The 25,533-nt window shown below is 40.4% G+C and overlaps 1 protein-coding gene across 2 annotated transcripts in view; it reads left to right on the forward strand.

The window, feature by feature from the left end:
* Window positions 1-25,533, forward strand: part of SIN3A (SIN3 transcription regulator family member A) — a 61,742-nt gene that overhangs the window by 13,069 nt on the left and 23,140 nt on the right. For both annotated transcript variants that reach the window (XM_052659772.1, XM_052659773.1), the window contains exons 2-13: window positions 4,090-4,311; window positions 8,834-9,010; window positions 12,937-13,043; window positions 13,714-13,996; window positions 15,249-15,500; window positions 16,056-16,208; window positions 16,343-16,501; window positions 18,370-18,459; window positions 20,384-20,502; window positions 21,088-21,298; window positions 21,663-21,779; window positions 24,681-24,919. In XM_052659772.1, the coding sequence (XP_052515732.1) occupies window positions 4,123-4,311; window positions 8,834-9,010; window positions 12,937-13,043; window positions 13,714-13,996; window positions 15,249-15,500; window positions 16,056-16,208; window positions 16,343-16,501; window positions 18,370-18,459; window positions 20,384-20,502; window positions 21,088-21,298; window positions 21,663-21,779; window positions 24,681-24,919 (2,096 nt within the window). In that variant the 5' untranslated portion in view covers window positions 4,090-4,122. The remainder of the gene's footprint in view (window positions 1-4,089; window positions 4,312-8,833; window positions 9,011-12,936; window positions 13,044-13,713; window positions 13,997-15,248; window positions 15,501-16,055; window positions 16,209-16,342; window positions 16,502-18,369; window positions 18,460-20,383; window positions 20,503-21,087; window positions 21,299-21,662; window positions 21,780-24,680; window positions 24,920-25,533) is intronic.

A 25,533-nucleotide genomic window follows, 5' to 3' on the forward strand; every position in this document is an offset into this window, starting at 1 on the left:
TGTATATATTCTGTAGCTCATTTTTTTCACTATTCTGCCTTTCCCTGTAGATGAACCCTAATCCTTCTAATTACTACATAGTTTTCTAAATATGGATGGATCCAGTTTACTTAGCTATTGATAGACATTTAAAATTTTCATACTTTGCTGCAGATGTATAGGATAGAGACCTAGAAGTGGAATTGTTAGGTGGTTAAAGGGTATGCACATTTTCAATTTGATTTAAAAATTTGATAAAAGCCTGAAAGTTGCCAACCAAATAGTCTTTACCAGCTACCACCAGTAGTGTCTCCCCGTACTCTCACCTACACTGAATATCATCATTCTCTTTTTAATCTTTGCTAATTCCTTTGAGTAATCATTTTGCTTTATATTACTAGTGAGGCTGTATATGGTCTTTCCAGCTAGCGTTTTGTTTTTAAGCTTTCTGTCGCCTCTCACGGCAGCTGGGATCTTAATTCCGTGACCAAGGATTGAACCCACCCCCACCACCCACCCACATTGGCAGCATGGAGTCTTAATTAACCATTGGACCATCAGGAAAGTCCCTCCAACTAGCTTTCAGACTTTTCTAGGGCATAGGTTGAAATCATCTGCCACCTTCATATCTAAATATTTGCTAAATGAATGAATGAGTGCTGTCAGAGCATTCCTGCTGTTGGGTAAGGCTGAAGAAAGGATGAATGAGGCAAGCGTGTGAGAAGTTAAAGAAAGCAGAAGTTGCTCAACGTGTGTGTGTGTTAAATCAGTAAAGGAACTCTTCTTCCTGTTGTCTTCTCCTCTTCTGTGTGAGGTAGGATAGTGAGATGGTTAAGAACCCACGCTCTGGAGGCAGGTTTCGTGGATTCATAGCTGTGCAACATTGGGCAATTTACTTAATCTTTGAGTTTCAGTTTCCTTATTTATAAAATGGAGAATAGTAGCACCTTGCTTACAGGGTTATTGAATGGATTAAATTATTACTAGTAAATTGTATAGAATAGTGCTTGACACTCAATATATGCTGCTGTTATGTTAATTATTATCTTTCCCTTCTGCATATGCAGTATTTGAGCATCTGTGATGAGTGTCTGGAAGGTGAGAAATGCAGACAAAGTTGGAAAGGACTCTGTCTTGAAGAAGCTTACAGATTTCGGGCTTCTTTAGGGGAGTGGAAAGACATTTTGACAACCTGGATGATAGGGTGGGATTGAATGGATATAATTGGTGAGTTAAATTGTCCCCACAATCAGTGAGAAAGAATTTTGAAGGCTGACTTAAGAAATTTGGATTTTTTTTTTTTTTTTTGCTGCACTGTGTGACCTGTGGGATTTTAGTTCCCCAACTAGGGATTGAACCCAGGCCCCTCAGCAGTTAGCGTGCCGAGTCCTAACTACTGGACCACCAGGGAAATCCTGGATTGATGGATTTACAACTGGATTGGATTTGCAGTTGAAGCCAACCATTTTAAAAGCAGTGTAGATTGTATGGGAGAGAGGCTGGAAGGTGTTGGTAACAAAGGATGATGAGGTCCCAAAATGAGGGGTTGCCTGTATGACTAGGGGAGAAGCAATTGATTTGAGAATCATTTAGGGAATAGAATTAAGAGTGGTAATTGTTAAAGAAGTGGAGGGCAGTTCACAGAAAGTACAGACCTTGGGCAGCCTCTTCAGTATCATAGAGATGGTCTGGAAGGCAAACTCTAGAGGCAAATTAAGTTAACTACTTTATAGAATCACAGTCACTTTATAAAGGAAATGATATTTTAATAGCTAAAAGATAGGACATGATCTCAGAATAAAGCATAGTTCTCTAATACTTAACCTTTGGAAAATTCACTGCAGCCTCCTCCCCTTCTTTTTCATCTTCCCATAGACTTGTCCGTAGACCAGCATTTGGGAATAGCTTCCCGGGTGGGGCAGTGGTAAAGAAGCTGCCTGCCAATGCAGGTGACTCAGGTTCCATTTCTGAGTCAGAAAGGGCCTCTGAAGAAGGAAATGGCAACCCCCTCCAGTATTCTTGCCTGGAGAATTCCATGGACAGAAGGGAGCTAGGCGGGCTGCAGTCCATGGGATGGTAAAGAGTTGGGCACGACTAGCGTGCACGCACAGAGTAGTCTAATTACATGCTTTTGCAAATAAGAAAACAGAACCAAAGTTACATGGCTTCAAGTCAGTTCAGACTAGAATCCAGGTCTTGACAGGTACTCTAGTCTTTTTTCCATAGTCTGTGTCGTGACCTTCTGATCTAAATTTGGTTTTCCATTTATGAGGTATTGACTGGCTTTTGGTTCCAGGGATTAATCTCAGGTGTGTTTAAGCATCTAGGTTCCACGCTAGTAGAACCCAAGATCAAACTGTGATCTAGATCATGGGTTTACATAGAAGTAACAGCCAAAAAGTCTTTAAGACTTTTTACTCTGTCCATTTATTAGACTTACTCCCCAAAAGGTTGAGATTGAGTGTTCCTAGTCAGTTGACTGGTAGTTCTTAAGTATCAAATAGCATGTGTAAGTCTATATTTCTAACTTCTTAATATGTCTGAAAAATTTTGAAATACTGTGCTAAATATGCTACTTCATACTAGAAAAGCCTGGGAAGACATAATCAGTTAAGACATTTTAAATTATTTCCCCTCGGCAGCCATCAGCAGTATGTTTTCAACTCCAGTTAACTAAATTCAACATATTATATAAATTTGGGAGACAGTCCTTCGATCTAAATTTATAGTGAATAGGAACTTCCTGGCGATTCAGTGGTTAAGACTCCACGCTTCCTATGCAGGGGGCTTGGGTTCAATCCCTGGTAGGGGGGCTAAGATCTCATATCCCTCACAGCAAAAAACAGTATAATCAGCAGAAAGATTAATTATGGCTTGAGATTTACAGAAAGATAATATTGAAAATGGCTGGCTTGCAGATGAAACAGTTGTGCTCCTGTGTCAGAGTCTAGCTTAGGTTTGTGAGAGTGTGAGAACAACCCAAGACGCTCTTTCAGGGCTGAGCACCCGAGTTACAGGCATGCTGAAGATGATGGTGAGGCTGGAGAAGAGGTGAAGCAGCCTCGAGGAGTCCTTGTGAGGATTGCTTCCCCTCGGGGCCTGCACGCTCCCGGGAAATGAGGAAAAGAGATTCGGATGTGTTTAGAAACTAGGTAACCCACTCCCCCCCAATTTTAAAAAGAATCTTGCTTTAGATGGAAAGGGAGTGGCTTGTGAAGTCTATTACTGTATTTTTAATCTTCTCACCACAGCAGCCGTGTCTTTCTTAGGCTGTGTTTTGTGACCAGAAAAGTGGTAGGGCTTGGCCCCATTTTGTCCTTGGCTGACTAGAGCTCTCTTTCTTATTGATATGCTTGTATTAATGATACCGATGTTGGAAAAGCTCCGAAAAGACCCATCTGGATTCCTGGCCAGAGACTAGACTTTGTGTGCTGCGGGAAAGGAACTATTCCCGTACAGGGGGATTATTAAACTGGGGGGTTCTGGAATCACTTTAGGACTTGAGAATATAAGGAGAAACCTTACTGATGGTCAGTTTCAACCTTACTTTATTTTTGAAGAAATAAATTTACATGGAAGGAGGAGCTTATTGGGATGTACAGAGTTTCTTAAATTGGCAAGTTTACAACCATTGTCCTCTTACTACTGGCCTAGTATTCTGTGATACCATTTAATTGTTGAAACATTTCATACTTTAAAAATTAGACCACAATTATAATGCTAGCTTTTGAGAGGAGTTAGGAAGAAACACTTGAATGTTTTTATAGCCAGTGAATAATATAATTAATATTAGGGATGATGGCACTTGAGAAAACCGGAGAATAAAGAAAGGTGTATTTGTGTGTTTCTAAATTGGAGGCTATTTTTCAGCTCTGCAGTATCAAGGTAATTCAGACTGGGTTGTTATTTACATTTTTGTCTCTCAGCTATGATAATCTGTCCACTGGGATTGGGAGTGTGTGGTCCCCCATGCACTTAAACTACCCAGTGATCATCTCTAGATGCAGGAGATGGTCATTGTCTCCAGGAGTTGAACTTTCGGGTAACTGGTCGTACACGTTATATTGGAGTGCTAATTGGTTTGCATGTGGTTGCTTTTGGTTTCTGCAGGTTTTGTAGTGCATCCCTGAGCATGAACGCAGAATGAAGCGACGTTTGGATGACCAGGAGTCACCGGTATATGCGGCCCAGCAGCGTCGGATTCCTGGTAGCGCAGAGGCTTTTCCTCACCAGCACCGGGTGCTTGCCCCTGCCCCTCCTGTGTATGAAGCGGTGTCTGAGACCATGCAGTCAGCCACAGGGATTCAGTACTCTGTGACACCCAGTTATCAGGTAAGCTGGAGCCCAGCAAGGGACTAGGGTAAAGGAGAAACACTGGTAAAGCATCCAGTTAGAGTTTTTGTTAAACACTCAGGTATTAAAAATCTGTTTATGGGCTATATGGAAGGTATAAAAAATAATGTAAACAATGTACACTTGTGTATTTACCACACACATTTTTTTAAAAGAGTGTTGTTGTTGTAACCTTTGAAGTTCATCCTGTCTTTCCCTGGTCGCTTTTGCGACAATAAAGTTGTTTAGTTGGGGTATTTTTGAACTTGTATCTGAAGTAAAAATGTATATTTTCTTCTTTGATTCATTTTTTTAAACCCATTCAGTGTGGTTCCTAAGACTTATCCATTTTCATGTATGTGACCAATTAAGTAGAATTTTCACTTGGTTATGAATTACGTGAATATATTCAATTAATTTATCCATTCTTCTGTTGGTAGAGTATCAAGCTGTTTCCAGACTTTTCCTGTTAGACAGGGGCTTCAGTGAGTGTCCGCAGGTTTTCCTAGTGCAGTGGTGCTCGCAGTGGCAGTCCCGGCGAGATGAGCTTGCAGACTTGGTGCACTACATATTTTATCAAGAAGGTCTTGCTGTGGAAATACAAAAAAAAGGCAGTGGAATTAAACAGCGTGTTTATTAGTGAAGGAGGTGGTTTGCATTCTGGTGCAAGCTGCTTATTTTTGCAGACCATTCTGCAGGTCTGCTTATTTAACCTATATGCAGAGTACATCACGAGAAATGCCGGGCTGGATAAAGCACAAGCTGGAATCAAGATTGCTGGGAGAAATATCAATAACCTCAGATATGCAGATGACACCACCCTTATGGCAGAAAGTGAAGAGGAACTAAAAAGCCTCTTGATGAAAGTGAAAGAGGAGAGTGAAAAAGTTGGCTTAAAGCTCAACATTCAGAAAACGAAGATCATGGCATCTGGTCCCATCACTTCCTGGGAGATAGATGGGGAAACAGTGGAAACAGTGCAAGACTTTATTTGGGGGGGGCTCCAAAATCACTGCAGATGGTGATTGGCAGCCATGAAATTAAAAGACACTTACTTCTTGGAAGGAAAGTTATGACCAACCTAGATAGCATATTCAAAAGCAGAGACATTACTTTGCTGACTAAGGTCCGTCTAGTCAAGGCTATGGTTTTTCCTGTGGTCATGTATGGATGTGAGAGTTGGACTGTGAAGAAAGCTAAGCACCGAAGAATTGATGCTTTTGAACTGTGGTATTGGAGAATACTCTTGAGAGTCCCTTGGACTGCAGGGAGATCCAACCAGTCCATTCTAAAGGAGATCAGTCCTGGATATTCATTGGAAGGACTGATACTGAAGCTGAAACTCCAGTACTTTGGCCACTTGATGCGAAGAGCTGACTCATTTGAAATAAGACCCTGATGCTGGGAAAGATTGAGGGCAGGAGGAGAAGGGGACGACAGAGGATAAGGTGGTTGGATGGCATCACCGACTTGATGGACATGGGTTTGGGTTGATTCTGGCAGTTGGTAATGGACAGGGAGGCCTGGCGTGCTGCGATTCATGGGGTCGCAAAGAGTAGGACACGACTGAGCAACAACTGAACTGCAGGTCTGAGGACACATTAGGAAGTCTGAGTGTCTAGGAGAGGGTTTGCTGGGCCATAGGGTGCATACATTTTCACCTTTAGCAGGTAACGTCAAATTGTTTTTCAGAGCTGTCCCAGTTTATTTACTCCAGCATTGTATATTCCTGTCATTGCATATCCTGATCAACACTGATCATTCATCTCTTGTCTGTTCACTCTTTTTTGTAAAAATATAAATTTGTGTTTTGCCCTTTTTAATTTTGAAAGTAAATGTCACCATTTAAAATAAAAAGATAAAATGTGACTTCTTCCTCTGAGCCCTCAGACTTAACCCCACTGGGTGCATTTCTCGGGTATTCAGAGTTTTCTCTGCATATGCAGGCATGTTTATTTACTTTTCTAATTATTTAGCTGTACTTCCCTGTTTACATAATTTAGGCCATACAGTCTACACTGTTCTGTTATTTCTTTTCACTTAATACATAGTAGACAATTTTCCACTTGAATATATGTATAGACCCAAGTAATTAAAAATATATGTATATATTTATTTACTCGTCTGCTCCAGGTCTTAGTTGCAGCATGCGGGATCTTTAGCTGTGGCATGTGAACTCTTAGTTGTGGCATGTGGGATCCAGTTCTCTGACCAGAGATTGAGCTCGGGCCCCCCACATTGGGAGCTTGGAGTCTTAGCCACTGGACCACCAGTGCACATCCCAAGTGATTTTTTAAAAAATCATTGCATATATAATATTCCATTCCAGGTCAGTCAGAACCATAACTTATGCAACTAGTCTAGAGAGGCACAGGTTGGGCTGGCACAGGAGTTCCCTGGTAGCCTGGTGGTTAGGATTCTGGGTTTTCACTGCTGTGGCATGGGTTCAGTCCCTGGTCAAGGAACTGAGCCCCTGCAAGCCATGTGGTGCAGCCAGAAAGAATAAAGTAAAAATGAAAAAAAGGTTTGGCTGGTACTGGTAATATTAATTGGTTTAATCTTCCTTGAGAGCGATTTGACAGTTTGTATCAAAGTTGTTATTTTTTTACCTAGCAATTACATATCTAGGAATTTATTATAAGAAAACAGTCAAGGAAGAGGGAAACCTGGATGAAATAGGAAATGGCAGTTCCTTAGGTGTCACTCCTCCACTGGAGCCCACCTTGCAGCAATATAGTACCTTCCTATGGGGCGGGGTGGGGCAGTCAGAGGACTGCTACAGATCACATCGTTAGATTAGGACTTGTAGGAAAGAAAGGTGATGTGTTTTCCTTGGGTGATTACTTTTGTCTGAACTAGTTCACGACTTTCTCCTACACCTGGGATAATCACATTTATTCCTATACCAGAAACTGTAATGTGCTCTTATAAAACCAGCCATCACAAGTATTTGTAAATGCTAGTTAAGTCTTAGAAAAACCTGTTCAGTATATGCATGTTGTAATATTAAAAGCTTAGAAACATAAAACTCTTCTTAAAAATATTAGAGCTTTTTGAATCATCTAAATAGTTTCTTTTTACTCCTAATGTTTATTGTTTCTGTGGATTTGTAAATAGTTGCTCTATTTCCCACCTTCTCCTCTGCCCAGGGTAATCTTTGTAAATCTGTGGGGCCTTGGGGAAAAAAACATTCTCAAGTTGTAGTACTTAGTTTACATTGTTTCAAAGTGTCATGTTATTTAGTCTCCTTACCTTGGAGATGTGGCGTATCAGGTGTATTGTTCTTAGTTGTTTTCTGTAGTGATTAAAGTTCTGAAATAGGAAAATTTTTAGAGCTTTGGAAATTTTATATAACACTTCTTGCAATAGAAATAGAAGGAAAGGGGCCTTCTATTTTAACCCTAAACTTTTAAGAGGACAAGAGAGAATAGATAAGAAATATGTTTCATGTTAGACCACGAACAGGTTGGAAAATTTAAAAATTTTTTATTTTAAAAGTCATAAATAAGGGGGAATTCCCTGAGTCCTAGTCCAGTGACTAGAGACTTGGAGCTTTCACTCCAGGAACAAATGAGAATATACAGAATAAGCAAAATAAAAATATTCTCTAACCTTACAGTCACAAAATAAAATGTTCACATTTTACTATATATTTGTTCTCTAGGATTTAAAATTTTATTGTGTTTTTTTTCTGAATGTTAATTTTTTTATTCTAGTATAGTTGATTTGCAGTGTTGTGTTAGTTTCAGATGTACAGCACAGTGCATGTGTGTGTGTATAGGATTCTTTTCCATTAGAGTTTATTACCAGATCCCAGGTATAGTTCCCTGTGCTATACAGTAGGTCTTTATTGGTTATCTCATTTATATATAGTATGTGTATATGTTAATTCCAAACTCCTAATTTATCCTTAGTATATTATATATACTGCTTTGTGTAATGTGCTTTAAAAAATTATTTAAAAGTTTAAATCCATATGCAACACATGAATACATTCAGTTTATGGATTGTGAACATTTTTTAAGTGTTAAAATATTTGCCTCTCTATCAGTGCTATTCAAACTGTGGTCCACAGATGGTTGATGTGAATACTTTCATACTAGTCTGTAATGAGATAAGTACAGAAATGGAGTGTTTAGAAACTTATTTAGCAATTGGACATTGTAATTTTATGTCTGTAGAACCTTGTAATAAAAAATAGGGGCTTATGTATTTTTATCTCATATGTAGTAATTCATTTTTATCATATTTCATAAAAGTAGTAGTCCATGAAGGATCAGAACTTAAGAAACAAGAAAAACTGGTCCTTTGCCACAGATAGTTTGAGATATACCAAGCTATATAATTTTTAATAGCTGTAGAATGCTGCTCTAAGATGGGTGGGCTATAGTTTATTTCACCAATTCCCTTTTGTGGGAAATTTGGGTTTCTGGTAATCTTTTGCGTGTGTGTGTTCTTTAGAGGCGTTTGGAGAGGAACGCACAAGCCTTGAAGCTTCTCATCAGCGTTTTGTCCGTTCTAGGTTTCAGCAGTGCCGCAGAGCTCCAGCAGTCATGGGCCCACCATCGCAGCGGTGCACAGCAGCCATCATCACCCCACAGCCGTGCAGCCCCACGGAGGCCAGGTGGTCCAGAGTCACGCTCACCCAGCTCCACCAGTTGCGCCAGTGCAGGGACAGCAGCAGTTTCAGAGACTCAAGGTGGTGTTCCACCCCTTCCATTTCTCTCTTAGCAGGCAGCATTGGCTTCAGCTTGTTGCTAGTGGTGTTACAGCTGTTTACAGTAGGCTGGGGGGTGAATGACAAGAAGTCTTCTTTTGATTTCCTGTCTTAGCACCTTGAGCCTGATCCAGAGAATACATTCAGGAGATTTTTGGGGATGAATGTGTGGTGTTCAAACATTCCAGGATTGAGGAGCTATTTGAAATGAAGTCCATTTTTTGGATGCCTGCTTTTGAACTCTTTAGTTCTTAGCATGGAATAAGGTTTTATTAACATACACATGGTTGACTACAGTCCTATATGGTAAATGGACCCAAGTATTATGGTTTAATCTTCTTATTCTTTATGACCAGCTGAATTGGCTAGCATCATCAAGTCCATCCTTAGTAAATCACATGCTCCTTTGGGGAAACCTTTATGAAGTTTGGGAAAGGCTATTGTTGTGAATAAAAAGTCAGTGTTTTCATCTGATCTACTTGGTGTATGCTGTAGGTTTTTAGCACTTTGAAATTCATGAGGCATCCGTGGAGAAATGAAACTTTCATTTCCAGCTAACCTTCTCTCTCTGTTTAGTTGAGTGTTACTTTTCCAAATGTGTGATTATGGTAGTAAGTTTTCCAGATTTCTTTTTTTTCCCCTAGTTTTTATATAAAATTTGAAATCAAGTACAAGAAGTATAAAACTGAAGACCTATAAAGAGATAAGATGTTGGATCTTTATTTGGTCATACAATTGTAATTATATCAAGTAGCTTGCAAGTAGGAATGAACAATGTATCCTTAAAAGATACATCTATGTGTAGGAGATATTTCATCTCTCTCATTTTTTGGTACTTAATCTAGTTCTCCCTGACTCCTGCCCTCATTGTTTGGGTTCTCAAGAACTTTAACATTGGCCTAAAGAAATTAAATGTTACATAAATAAGAGCACACCAAAGCTAAGCTATATAGAGGGATTTTGTGAAATTTACCCTGTATATTAGCTTAAGTCATTAGGAGTTGACTATGCATAAACATAGTCCTAAAGAGAGTAATTATTTGGGCCTGAAACTTTACTCTGGGCTCTGTCTTTAGGAAAATATTTGTAAGCTATATCACTTTTCCTTAAAACATTTTTACTGTCTGTTTGTAGAGTGGTGGCTGTATACCAAAATGTATTATTGTTACAGACTTAGCACTTCACCGAGTCCTGAAAAAAATTTTTAAGTTGGTTTGGTGTGACTGAATTCCATATTAATACTGTATTCAGCAATTGATACCTTAATGTTGCAAAAGCACTTATAACTTTCTTATTAAACTAACAAAAAATATATATTTATTTCTATACCCTTTTTCCAGTCAGCCCTGTCAAAGCATAGCACCTATTTTATTCTCCTTCCTCACTTGGCTGTAAGTGTATAGAGTGTGCTTTGTATGTTTTATAGGTGCTGTCAAGGAAGCAAGAAAGGGCTTTAGAGTTGGGGTTACAGAGTGAGTCACAGGTCGAGTTAGGTTTGTTCTCTTAGTTACAAGCTCTTGAATGTGATTCCTGGACATAATAACTTGTTGAATGTCCTTTCTAACAAGGGGAGGTAAAATGGTTTCTTGCGCCTCCATGTAATTTCATTTAACATTCTCACATCGCTTGCCATTTTTGGATCAGTCCTAAAATGTTTTACAAGCATTTGAACCAGCTTCAGTAAACCATTTATATTCTATAATAAGGAAGTGTTCAGTGAGAACTCTTAGCTTATTTCATACATCAACATTGTCTATACTTTCTTCTTTGTCTTTGGCAGATTGATGACAAGCAAGATTTGAATAATTTGAGACGTTTGGTGTGATTTAGTTATTTGTTGAATGCCAGCAGCGTACATATTTGGCACATATTTAGCAAGTTCTCTTTACAGTTGTTTGCTTGTCTCCCCAACAAGACTGTGAACTTCAGGAGGTTGAGGACTTTACTAATAAATGCCTGTGGAAGTGAGCCAGGAAGATGCATCAGCAGAATCTAAGACCCTCCCCACATGCCTCCTTAAACCTGTAGCTTTCAAATGATTTGTTCCAAGTTGTGTTCTTCTAAGTAATGATTTCTAGAACTGTATACATGCTTTTATAAAAGAGTTGTACTATACTAATTTTTAAACAGTGGTTCATTATGACCTGTACCTTTTTGTTCCAGACACACATACATCACATATACTTTCCTTCTTCAGGTTTCAGGATTTTTTCTCTCTGTGTATTTATTATAATATACCATAGAGTGCTTGTTTTTTGTATGTTTATTTTTGATAACTCTTCTGTTGTGACTGTAAATACTGTTCTTAAATATCTTCCAAAGTCTTTCCCTTCTGCAAGCTTACTGAATTTTAGGTTCCATCAATTTGGTCACTAATGAAACATTTCAATATGGAAAATTCTGAATATTGAATTTCAACAAAAATTGTCATGTTATTTATAAAGTACCAAAAGACCAACCTCCAATGAGTTGGTATTGACCAGGTATACACACTGTGCTCTGGCAGCGCAAATGCTCTCATTAACCATGGCTATAGTGGAAGTTGGGGCAACTCCTGAGCTACTACTCTTTAATGGCTTATTTGATTATAAAGATTCTGTTTCACAATATGTCACCAAAGTAGTGCTTGTCAAATCAGATGTTTACTTGTGAAACTTTCCTAAACTTAAAGTTATATAGAATTAAAAATAATCCCAGAGTATGTAGGATACACCTAGTGGGCAGTTCCCTTAGATGTCTCCTGAGTAGCTAAAACTCAAGTTGTCCTAGATCACACTTGTAACTTTGTAGCCCTTCAGACTTGTTCCTCTTTGTGAATGCCCACATGGTGTATAATTTAGTGAATGCCCTCTTTGCCTTATCTTCCATGTACAGTCAGCCAGCCCCCAAGCCCTGTCACTTCTGTCTCCTAAAAAGCTTTTGAATCTGCCCAGTTCTCTCTGTTTGGTCAGTACTATAATTTATGCCACTCCTGTTCACACGTGAGCCAACCTTATAGCATGACTGGTTTTCCTGCCTCCTCTTCATTATCTGTTTTTCCTGCACCAACTTGTTGTCAACACTTATAGCCAAATTGATACACGTGCAGATGATAATAGTCTGAATTGCTTTCTAACAAGATCCTTTCAGGATCTAGATCTTGCATTGTCTCCTGTGTTATCTCTTATCACTATTCCTACCACCATTTCTTCTTTTCACCACAGATCCTCTGGCCAAACTAAACTGTTTTCACATTTCCACATACACCAGATGGTGTCCCGTCTGCAGTTTTGCCCATGCTGCTTCCTCTGACTTTCTTCATGGGTCTTCATTTCTGCTAACTTGTACTTATCCACAAGACTCAGTTTAGACACCATTTCTTAAGGAAGCCCTCCGGTGTGTCCCCATAGGTTGGTTGGTTGGTTGGTTGATTTTCTTGTGTGTGGAGGGGTGCCCTTCCCATGTGCTCTCTGGGCATTTGGTGATTGCCCACTTTGCCACTGTGTTATGACTCCCAGCTGGATGTGGAATGAACTTTTGTACAGCAGGGCATACCGTGGCTTATTTGACATTAATTCCTTGGGACCTCACGTTGGGCCTGGCCTAGCATGTTGTTGCTTCTTAGTAAATATTTGTGAAATGAATAAATGAATGACTAAGTGAATGACATATGGATGTGATTATCCTTCACTAATAATTCTATGCAAAACTATTCAAAGCAGGGTTACAGATTTTATGAGTTAATTTTTATTTTAAGCTTGAGTTATATTACTGGTACCCATATTAATTTTTAGTGTTTTTAATGTATGTTTACTATATGTTTCTGTTTCACTTAATATGCTGATTTTATTTAGGTATAAATCAGTCTTTTAGAAGTAATTCTTGGCTGGCTTTTCTCTTAATAACCTTGAGATTTGTCCCTGCCCCAGGTGGAGGATGCACTCTCCTACCTTGACCAAGTGAAGCTGCAGTTTGGTAGTCAGCCTCAGGTCTACAATGACTTCCTTGACATCATGAAGGAGTTCAAATCTCAGAGGTAAAAGATACATGTGGTTGTAGTCGAGAATTTTGCTTGTTTTGTTGGTTCTGGAAGGAGGATATGGCTTATTCTCATCTGCTGAACGATAAAGGGCTCTTTGGAGGGAGTTGTGCTTTTATTTCCATGGGTCATGTTTTTGTTTTATATATTGTATAAAAATTGAAGGCCCAACACCTTTATTTTTTGCATATTGATAAATTTTTCTTAGTACTTAATCTGTCAGGGAAGTAAGCTAGTAATGATTAAGCTACTTGCTTTTTGGATTAGCTTAAGACACCCTAATATTCTGGCATGGTTCACTATTATAAAAGAGTGACTCATCTGAACAGTGTATATAGATACATGATGATTTATGCCAGTGTATCAGGGGTTGGATCTTGCATGGCAATTGGAGTTGGAGACTTACTTCCTGAGTCTGCTTGAGGGGACTGTTAGCATGCTTGAATGTCTGTTCTGTTTAAAATTGTGACCAAGCCTCTTTGGTTATGAGTATAAATGGCTTTGAATTTCAGAGGTCTTTGGGTGTGGTTAATTTTGTAACATTCAGGTTGATTTTTATTTTCCTGTGTAGAGAACCTAGTGGAATGTGAATTTTGTCTTGCCAGGGTGCTTTGTCAGGCTTGCCACTTTAATATTTGTGTTTCTTTTTTTTTTTTTTTTTAATCAGCATCGACACTCCAGGAGTGATTAGTCGTGTGTCCCAGCTGTTCAAAGGCCACCCTGACCTGATCATGGGCTTCAATACCTTCTTGCCCCCTGGCTACAAGATTGAGGTGCAAACCAATGACATGGTGAATGTGACAACTCCTGGCCAGGTTCATCAGATCCCAACCCATGGCATCCAGCCCCAGCCTCAGCCACCACCCCAGCATCCTTCCCAGCCTTCAGCCCAGTCAGCCCCAGCACCTGCCCAGCCAGCTCCTCAGCCCCCACCTGCCAAAGTCAGCAAGGTGAGCACTTGGAACACTCTGCACCATGTGAAATGCATCCCTAGAAAGCACCCTCCTTTGACATTTTCCCTTCGTATATAAGGCTTAGATAGATGACACAAGTTAAAATTCGTCAGAGAAGATGCGAGTCACATTCCTATAAAGTGGCTCACATTTATACACCACATAGTTATATATCTATTTAAGTCTACACATCAGCAATCTACATGGACTCTCTTGCCCCCAACTTCTGCTGTTTGAACCCGTGAGCATCCCAAGAAATGACAGCTTTGTGTAATAGTACTTTGATAACACAGGCAGAAATGGTCAGCTTATGATCAGATTATACTGTTTTCTGCATGGTCATCATTTTACAAAAGTTACTCTGTTTACCAGATTAGACCATATCAAGCTAAGCAGAAGATCTTGATGATGATGATGAGGTGTTTTTAGTATAGAACTCTACTGATACAGTAGCCATTAGTCACATATGGCTATATTTAAATTTAAATTAATTAAAATGAATTTAGTTTTTCCGTTTTACCGGCTACATTTCAAGTGCTCACTGGTTTCATGTGGCTAGTGGCTATTGGTGACTTCCTTGGTGGCTCAGGTGGTAAACCGTCTGTTTACAATGCAGGAGACCCGGGTTCAATCCCTGAGTCGGGAAGATCCCCTGGAGAAGGAAAGGGCAATCCACTCCAGTACTATTGCCTGGAAAATCCCATGGACAGAGGAGCCTGGTAGGCTACAGTCCATGGGGTCACAAAGAGTCAGACATGACTGAGCAACTTCACTAGTGGCTGTTGTGCAGAATAATGCAAATAAAGAACATTTCCATCACCTCAGAGAGTCTGTTGGGCAGAGTTGGTTTAGAAGACTTTTTTTATATGGCGTTAACTGCAGCAATTGAATTGTCTTTTTTGACATTAAAGATCTATGTAGAATAAGGTTTTTTCCTATTCTGTTCACACCTGTTGAGCAAGTAAGCTTAAAAATTGCGTATGAAAATTCTTCCCTGTAATTGGAGACGTCGCCCACTTTTAAGATTGTGTTTAGAAAATTTAAGGCTTGAATATTTGTATTAGAATGTGTGAACCCTCTGCTGTTGCCACCCCTGCTCAGTGTGATCTGAGCTGGGCTAAGATGGCCTAGCCAGAGTGAATAAAGTATATATGTTAATCAGACACCTTGTTTCTCTTTACTTTGAACTTTCTTTCCTGTGTTAAACCATCTGTATTCCTGAGGAGAATAAAGACTTTTTTCTTTTTAGCCTTCCCAACTACAAGCACATACTCCAGCCAGTCAGCAGACTCCCCCACTCCCACCATACGCGTCCCCACGTTCTCCACCTGTCCAGCCTCATACACCAGTGACAATCTCGTTGGGAACAGCCCCGCCCTTGCAGAACAATCAGCCTGTGGAGTTTAACCATGCCATCAACTATGTTAATAAGATCAAGAACAGGTTCCAGGGCCAACCAGACATCTACAAAGCGTTCCTGGAGATTTTGCACACATATCAGGTAAGACAGTTGCCCTTTCAGCCTGTCTTAACCAGGTTGCCTTCTGGGAACAACTAGTCTGAGAAGAACTGGTTATTGTGGACACGGTTGTGTCCACTAATTCTTACTGGTAGTTAACCAGTTAGACATTGTGATGTGTGTTTGTAAAGCCAGTTCGATTTACCTGACTTTAATTCCCTTGTAGCAGCCAGTTAGGATTTTTAAAGTCACTCCTCTGTGAAACAGTGCTATTTATCTGAAAGTTGAAAGAATGATTTGTGTAATATAGTTAAACTACAATAGAAGGAGAAATTTCTCTAATATTTTCTATTTTATCAGTCGGTAGTGGTCCCCTGAGCATTGACATATACTGCCCTGGTTTTCAAAAGGAATTGTCAGCCACCATCTTCCAGTCCTTTGTCAACTTCAAAGCTTGAAGCCAAAAACAGGTGCTAAGAACATAGACTTTCCTCCTGACTGCTACAAAGCCAGACATCTCAGAAAGTGTGCAAAAGCAAGTCATTCAAAACAGTGCCCCTTTAATAAGATCTCTTCCCATTTGCAATTTCCTATCAGAAAGAGCAGCGAAATGCCAAGGAAGCTGGAGGAAACTACACTCCAGCATTGACTGAGCAGGAGGTGTATGCCCAGGTGGCTCGTCTTTTTAAAAATCAGGAAGATCTGTTGTCAGAATTCGGACAGTTCTTACCAGATGCCAACAGCTCTGTGGTAAGTTATTTAGAAGAACTACACAATTGAGAATGGTTGTGATAAGTTAGGAAGCTGGAATCAGAAGGAGACTTTTTCGAAGTGATAACTTGCTTTTATAAGAGCACTCATCTCTTTCATGTGTTCTTAATTAGCTTTTAAGCAAAACAACTGCTGAGAAGGTTGATTCCGTGAGAAATGACCACGGAGGCACGGTGAAGAAACCTCAGCTGAACAACAAGCCGCAGAGGCCCAGCCAGAATGGCTGCCAGATTCGCAGGCACTCTGGAACGGGGGCCACCCCTCCAGTGAAGGTGAGGAGGGTGAAACTGCTCGTTGTGACTTTCAGGAACGGTAGTAGCAGACAGTGCGCAAGGCTGACACTTGGATCCTGGATATTTGAAGTTAGTTGGTGTATGTCACATAAACTCAGTGCAAAGCTTTTTATCTGGCTTTGTGAAGGAATGTTAGAATATAAATTGCTCCAATTACTTTTGAGTTCTTAACAGGTTTTCTTTATAGTTTCTCCCTTCTTTGCTATTAGCTCTCATCTGTTTCTTTGTTTCCTGCCAAGGGTTTCTGAGACTTAATTTTTCCTGCCTTGTACTAAGAAAGAAGCTGATTAAATTAATAATTATTTCCAAAATAAGTCAGTGGTCTCTGAGGTCCTCTTGTGAGTAAAGTGCAAATGCTTTGTGGGATCTCCTTGGTCTAGAGGCCTGTCCTCCCCAAGGTTCTTTGTTGGGTTGCCAGATCTTATCTGCCTCATCTTAATCTCCAAGGAAGGACCTTGGGGGTACAGCAGAGGGCGGTCTTAAACTCCTGTTAGTGACTTAACATGGTGCTCCTTGTTAGGGTAAACCCTGATGGTCTGCCTGCAGAAAGCTGAGCCCACTCTCTCCCTGTTGACGTGGGGCAGCAGTGCTAGGGAGTGGGCTCTGTGTATGTACTGAGTGTTGTTTCAGTGAATTCTGAAGCTGTATATGATGTTGAAGAGGTAGATATGTCTTTAGAATTTAAAGAATAACAAAAGCTAGTGGAATATCTTATGGTAAGAAGTGACTGGTAAATAAGCAAATAACCACTAAGAGTGACCTGTAAGGTGTTGACACTTTTGAAGGACTGTTGAACTATTTCTCAACGTTTGTAATGGTTTCTCCCTTTGAAACCAGCCGAACATAGTAATCGTGTATGTTTCTTCCCTTTAGTAAGGAGTTTTAGTAATACGAGTAGCAAGAATCAGGTCAGCAGATAGGCGCCAATCTTGGTCTTCTCCCGCACTTGATTACCGCAGGTGGAAATCCTATATTGGGAGGTTAGGATTCCCTGTCTGCCTTTTCCTTAGGCAGTGTAAGGCAGAGGCTGTGGCTCCTAAGAGAACGCAGTCCGACGGCGAAGGTAAATGTGCTGCTTCTCCCGGACGGTGCATTTCTTCACAGGCAGCTGAGAGGTGATTTCTTTATAGTAAACTTTCTGCCTGGAGTTATGTATGACCCATTCATTTGCTTTAAAATAGCAATCTTAAATTGGTCTGAGTGGATATTACTGACAAGGTAGTTATTCCTTCTGTTAGGAAAATAAACTTTTTTTTCCCATGATTTTTTCAGTTGAACTATTTAAAGTTAAAGGTTAAAGATTGATTACTGTGTAGTCCAGATATTTTTATAGCCTCTTCTGCCTCCACAGCTAGGAAGATAAAGCAATAGCGTTTGGTTCCTAATAAAGTTACTTTTAGCCCATGGAAAAAAGTAAGGATATTCATTCTAACATCACAGTAATGCTGTGACCATTTATGGAAAGAGTTATAGGCAAGTAGAATGACCTATGAACCTCTGGGGGGAAATGACAGGCAATCTGAAAAATAGGGAAGATAAGTGGAAATCTTTTAAGATGTAAAGCAAGTTAGTGACTTGAATTCTCTCATTTGTTGCAAATTATTAATCAGTGGTGGTTAGTGGTGGAACCTTAGAACAGAGATGATAATAAAGCTTAGGGGATTCCCTGGCAGTTCAGTGGCTAGGATCCGGCCCTCTCGCTGCCGGAAGCCCAGGTTCAGTCTCTGGTTGGGGAACAAAGATCCCACTACGGGGCACAGCCAAGAAAGCGAAAACAGAAAAGAACATAAAGCCCAGAGAAACCCTCTCTTTGAATCTTACATGTTTATATTTTTCCTTTTTTACAGAAGAAACCCAAACTGCTCAGCCTCAAAGATTCTTCTATGGCAGATGCCAGCAAGCATGGTGTAGGAACGGAATCATTATTTTTTGATAAGGTGAGTAATAAATTAATTGGATTTGATTGAACCCGGGTCTCTATGTCTCCTGCATCGGCAGGCAGGTTGTTCACCACTAGCACCGCCTGGAAAGCCCTGCCTCACTTTGAAAAACTGTGTCCAGTTGGAAGACCCCTAATATTAGCTACTAATGCCCAAAGAAAATCACCTTGTCCCCAAGAAGATTTTGTTTTAGAGGCATCAAGCTGGTTAGGTCTTTGTACTTTCTAACAGAGATTTCAAATTGTAGGTCCTTGCCATCTTTGAGAACTGTTAGCACAACTAGAGAAATGGTAACACTGTTTGCTTTAATTTTGTGAAATAGTTTGCAGCAAAATATAGCATTTGCCTTGTGGAAAAAAGCTATAAAAGAAGTGCATGATATTACTCTCTCAAACTATTGTGCTTCTATTGTAGATACCCAGGTGTAGATAGTGAAGCATGTCAGTGCGCCAGTTGTTGAGGACTTAAAATGGCTTGTAACCTTCTGATTGCTTGTGAAACTTATTTGTGGTATTGAATATTGGGTCATGGGAATTCTGATTTAACTGTATGTTGTCAGAGCTCCGCAGGTGATTTTTTTTTTTTTAAGTTTTGGTTGTGCTGGGTCTTTGATGTCATGAGGGCTTTTCTTTGATTATGAGCAGGGGCTACTCTCTAGTTGTGATGCACAGGCTTCTCATTGCCGTGGCTTCTCCTGTTTTGGAGCACTAGCCCCAAAATGCGTGGACTAAGTAGTTGTGGCCCACAGGCTTAGTTTCTCTGAGGCGTGTGGGGTCTTCCCAGACTATGGATTGAACCATGTTTCCTGCACTGGCAGGCGGATTCTTTACCACTGAGCCACCAGAAAAGTCCTGCACCTCTGGGTTTTTGCAAAAGGGCAAATCACTTAGTATCTCCATGATTGGTGCCTCCTGAGTCCATGGCTCTGATCTGAACCATTTCTGAGGGCTGCCTGGGCACTTGGTGCTTTTGAGGCAAATGTGAAAGTCCAGGTCACAGCCAACAGATGGCAAGGAAAGGGTGAGGGGAGGGGACTGAACTAGTTAATTTTAAAAATAGTGATGGTGTTTGTTGTTGTTTTCAAGGTACTTATTTCTTAGACATACTAAAAAAAAGTCCGGAGTTTGCTTGATAATTCAGGGAAATGATTAGTATTGGGGGTTATTAAAATTCTCAGCACTGTGAAGAAAGGAGAAGTGGAGAAAGGAAACAGATCAAGTCAGAGAACAAAAGTAGCTTATTTTAAAAGGTTATTAGTCAGGATTACCAGAGTTTGAAAAGAGTGTTGAAAAGATTCTGTAAACATCCGTTAGGCGAAGCAACAAAAGCTTGGGCAACACTCTTATGGTTCAGAGAATCAGGCTTGGGAGAGGTAAACGTCTTATTTACTCCAGGGCCTCTTTTTTCAGAGCTTTCGTTACAGGCATTTTTAAGCATGTGAAATTAGAGAGAGCGGTAAGATGACAGCACGTGCACCCATCACCAGCCTCGGCGGGCCTCAGCTCCAGCTGCTGCGCCTGTTCCATGTGTACTCTCACCTACCCCCGGTTATTTGGAGACAAGTCTCGTATAATATAATATTTCACCCATGAGTACTAAGTTTTCTTTCTTTTTTTAATATTTGTTTGGCTGCATCTGGTCTTAGTTGTAGCACGTGGGATCTAGTTTCCTGATCAGGAATCGAACCTGGTCTTCCTTCATTTGGAGCACAGAGTCTTAGCCACTGAACCACCAAGGAAGTCCCTAAGTTTCCTTTTTAAATGACTCTTTTTTTCAAACATAAGCATTAACACATCTAAAAAAACCAAAATTGATTCTTAATATCATCAAATAACAGTTCAAGTTTCCCCAGTCTTTTAAAAGTGATCCAGGATCTCTTGATTTCTCACTGAATTATTTTTCTTTCGGTTGTCTCCATAAGGTCCGAAAGGCTCTGCGGAGTACAGAGGCCTATGAAAATTTCCTGCGCTGTCTTGTTATCTTTAACCAGGAGGTGATCTCTCGGGCGGAGCTTGTGCAGTTAGTCTCTCCATTCCTAGGGTAAGTGGAGTCAGGAGCTTGGCCCTGGTGTGTGATAAGGAAGTAAAATAAAACTTAGTTTGTGGGAGTATATGAGAGACAAAATTAATTTGATTGTGGTGGGTCAGTTGACTCATAAAATGTTAGTGCTAAGAGAGTCCTCTGCGAAGTCTTCTAGTTCAGCTATGGAGATTAAAAGATTGGCAGAGGGCACATTGGCCAAGACTAGTGGTCTCCTGATCCCCTGACCAATGTTGGATGTTTTATATAGACCAGTCTCTTCCAGGGTTCTAGAATCTTGACTTTGACAACCAAAGAATTATCTGAACTTTGAAACAATATTGTTGATTAGAAGAATGGCTGGTTATTGCCTTGTTTCAGTACAGTTCTTGCATCACCACCTTGACTGATCTTAGAGCACTCTGTAAGAAAAGGAGAAGCCAGGTATTCAAAAGCAGTGCTTATTAGGCAAGAAGTAATAATTGTCACTGGAATTTGTCCAATGATAGCAAAGTTCTGACTCTACATCAAATAGTGGTAGTCACACCTCAGCATTACTGCATAATACTTCTAATTGCTCACCAGTTTTTTGGTTTGATTCTTTAGGAAATTCCCAGAATTGTTTAATTGGTTTAAAAACTTTCTGGGCTATAAGGAGTCTGTACACCTGGAAACCTTTCCAAAGGAACGGGCCACAGAGGGCATTGCCATGGAGATAGATTATGCCTCTTGTAAACGGTTGGGCTCCAGCTATCGAGCCCTACCAAAGAGTTACCAGCAGCCCAAGTGTACGGGACGGACTCCTCTCTGTAAAGAGGTAAGAAGGCATCAGCCCTGAGTCGTCAGCTTCCTCCAGAAGGAAGTGGTACGTGGGATGGAGAATTTATACGAATGAAGAAATCAAAATCCTTTCCTGTCTTTTTTCAAAAGAAAATGTTTTGTACTTATATTGAGAACTTTTTTCTATCTTTTTAAACTTGCTACACAGTTTCACTTGCTTATATTGAGAACTTTTTTCTATCTTTTTAAACTTGCTACACAGTTTCACTTGCTATGGGTGAAACTTGTAATGTTAACTGTTTCTTCCCTCCCCTAAAGTTTTGTCTTTTTTAATTGAGAAAGCTTAATCACCAGAAAATTTTGTTACACTTTTGTTTCAATCTCTCTTCTTTTACCCAAAGGTTTTAAATGATACCTGGGTTTCCTTCCCCTCCTGGTCTGAGGACTCCACCTTTGTTAGTTCCAAGAAAACTCAGTATGAAGAACATATCTATCGTTGTGAAGATGAACGTTTTGAGGTACAAGCTCCTTTATCATTTGAAGTTTGGGGAAATGAGAGATTCTGAAAGAGGATATCTTAAATACCTACCTGAGAGGACTGGCTTTTATGACCAAAGAGCAAGAGGCTCATATTCTTCTGTGGTAAATGCTTCTTGTATTTACCATGTTTTGTGACTTTGTCAGGTATATTAGTAATATTTTTGTAACAAATGTGACTTATCTAAAAGGCCACTTTAGCCCGTTTAACTGAAATTATCCGTTGATGGCTGAATAATACTCCTTTGAATTTTTAATGACATTTTAAAGGTTATTGTGTTGTACATAGTATTTAAAATCAGTATTTTAAGACCTAGTGGAAAACTTTCTGGCAGCTGTTTTAAATTACTTATCTTAAAGTGTATATTATTTTTAGCAGGTATCTTACTAACATGGTTAGCAAACTAGCTCTCCTGTGAGAACTGGAACTCTTCTCTCATATTTCTGATGTTGATTTGTCTCCTTTTGAAAGGAAGTTGAGTTAGGGACTTCATTTTAAAGTAGTTGGAAAGGGAAGAGCTAGAGTGAAGAAATGAGCTGGTCCAGAGCCCTGATACCAGGAGTGGGAGTACTGGAAACAGACTCAGTTCCCAGTGTGTTTAAATGTCTGGTTCACCGATACCAACAAAAGGGAATGTTAAATGTGTCTAGAGAGAGAAAATTACATGCCTCCTTTTTAATGTATTATATAAAATTGACTGTCCCTGCCCTTCCTATGGGTAGGAGATGTTTTGCTCCTTTTTTAACCCATACTGATTTAGCTCTGTGCCAGTTATCCCCCTTCACACTTGCTTCCCCTGTTTCTGGCGTGTTTTGAAGGAAGAACCACATGTTGGTTGGTCCGCTGGGCCCCAGTGTTTATGAGGAGCTTTGACCACTTGCAGAAAACTCAGTCATGACAGATATTAACTTCTGTGTAAAGTTTTATCAAGCTGAAGAAAGCATTTCTTTTTTTTTTTTAACCTATGTTTAGTCAGTTTCAGTGATGTGTTAGCAGAGATTGATGCCTGTTTTTGACAGGATATTATTCTCAGCTAGTATGCCTGCACAGGAGAGGCATCAGCCTCATTTCCTGCTTGTTATTGCAGTAGTGAAGATGAAAGAAATGTGTGTATGTATGCACATGTACATGCTGAGGATTGGATGGGATAGACTAATTTGAATCCTTTATGCATCAGGATTGGTTAATAGTCCTGTAATATAGTCAACCCCTAAATCCCAATGACTTGAAAAAGACGGATTTATTTCCTTATCATACTGCATGTGCAGTGATGTTCAGCTGCAGATTCCACTCATCAGAATTGCTTGGGGACCTGGGCTGTCAGAGTGGCACCATCATGAACAGTATCCATGACTGTAGGAGAAAAGCTCAGATGGATCTTGCACCCTTAAATGCGCTAGCCTAGAAGTAATGGATGTTACTTTGACTCACCTGTTAACAGCTCATAGGTCAGAACTAGTTACATGGCCCTACAACCCACTCCAGTGCTCTTGCCTGGAAAATCCCATGGACGGAGGAGCCTGGTAGGCTGCAGTCCCTGGGGTCGCGAAGGGTTGGACATGACCGAGTGACTTCACTTTCACTTTCATGCACTGGAGAAGGAAATGGCAGTTTTCTGAAGAAAACTCCAGTGTTCTTGCCTGGAGAATCCCAGGGACGGAGGAGCCTGGTGGGCTGCCGTCTCTGGGGTCACACGGAGTCGGACACGACTGAAGCGACTTAGCAGCAGCAGCAGCAGCTAATCTCAAGGCAGCCAGGAAGCCCAAGCCATCGTTTATCCATAACTGGGGAAAGGGGGCATTAAAATTTTTGACAAAATGACTACCATAGTCCTCAAACTAGAAAATTAGGAAACACTTATACAGAGTCATAGACTCTTGAGACTGCTCATTTCCTTTATTTTCTGTTTCTCATCTAGAAAATTTTGTGTTAAGCTTTGGAAAAAAGTTAACTCAAGGTTGCTAGTCATGTCTTTAACCAGGTTAGGCTTGGCCCTTGCCAGAAAATAAAGTGTCAGAAATATTCAGTGAAAATTTAAATGGTTACTCACAAATACAACATTGAAGCCCTTAAGTAATGCTCTTATTGTTAGTAGAGGTGCAAAAAGACATTAAACATTTAAACATTTCAAGTTACTCTGAAAAACTACTCATGAGATTGATTTACTGTCTTGAATGATCTTTTTGGGATTTGGTGGTAGTGGTTGTTATTGTCTGTAACAGATCTGAGTAATTCACAAAAGTTCAGGGGAAAGTGTCAGTAAGGTTGCCTCCTCCTAGGCCCCTTTGGCGTGGGGGCCAGTCGTCTTCAATAAACCACATTGGTGGCGCTAGAAGTATTAACTACTGCTTTGTTGTTGTTGTTCCGTTGCTAAGACGACTTTGTGACCCCGTGGGCTGGGGTACATCAGGCTTCCCTGTCCTTCACTTATCTCCCTGAATTTGCTCAAATTCATGTCCGTTGAGCTGGTGATGCCATCCAACCATCTCATTCTCTGTCACCCCCTTTCTCCTCCTGCTCTCAATGTTTCCCAGCATCAGAGTCTTTTCCAGTGAGTCAGCTGTTCGCATTAAGTGGCCAAAATTTTAGAGCTTCAGCTTCATCATCAGTCCTTTCAGTGAATATTCAGGGTTTGGATGTTTGCTGTGTGCCTGGTATTGTGCTAAATCCTTTATGTGGGTTGTATTGTTAAATCCAGAACCCAACCTTGTGAGAGTAGGTGGTGGTATTCCTGTCTTACTGATAAGCTAACAGTTTTATATGGCCATGGTATGGCAGAGCCCAGATTCAAATCCAGGGAGTTTGACTTCTACCTTCTACTCCTGACAGCTATTCTGTTCTGATTTGGGTCCTGAGCACACTGTCTTTTTTTTTTCAATAGCTTGATGTAGTTTTAGAGACCAATCTGGCAACTATCCGGGTTCTGGAAGCAATACAGAAGAAACTTTCCCGCTTGTCTGCTGAAGAACAAGCTAAATTTCGCTTGGACAACACCCTCGGGGGCACATCGGAAGTCATCCACCGAAAAGCACTCCAAAGGATATATGCTGACAAAGCAGCTGACATCATTGATGGTCTGAGGAAGAACCCTTCCATTGCCGTCCCAATTGTCCTTAAAAGGTACCTGAGTGCATACGCCCTTCATGCTTTAGTGCACTTCTCAACAGATTTAGTGTCCCATTAAATAAGATTCTCCTTTTCAGCCCAGTTTTTCCCTGAGACCTCCATTTCTCCCCAACCGCGGCTGTAGGAAGTCAGGTGGATAGTGTGGGATAGTGGAACTTCTTGATGGGGTTCTGTGTCACCAACAGCAGAGAACAAACCTTTCCAGTCTATACTGGAATGCTCTATGTGTTTAGGGGGATATTTTAAAATAGAGAACAAAGAAGAAAACAGCCACCCACCTTCCTGCCACTTAGTACTAACCGATGTTCACATCTTTTGTTTTTTAATAAGAAAAATCACTTTGTCTTTATGAAATTGATATGTTACTTAAAAAGCCTTAGCATCCCGTAAAAATTCAAGAATGTCTTCTTTCTTCTAACCAACCTTCAAATCAAGTATAGAGGGGCCGTTGAACCCACCTAAAATAAGGCTGTAGGTATCGAGGAGGCCGGGGCTGAGCCCCAGGCTCCTCGAAGTCCATGGCGCTCCTATAAATCTGGTCCTGTATCACCTGGTGAAAACTTATCCACTGCACAGTCACACGTGCCCAGATTTTCTTGTTCCTCCCC

Source organism: Budorcas taxicolor, chromosome 21 (genome assembly GCF_023091745.1).
Source record: "Budorcas taxicolor isolate Tak-1 chromosome 21, Takin1.1, whole genome shotgun sequence".
Classification (NCBI taxonomy): domain Eukaryota; kingdom Metazoa; phylum Chordata; class Mammalia; order Artiodactyla; family Bovidae; genus Budorcas; species Budorcas taxicolor.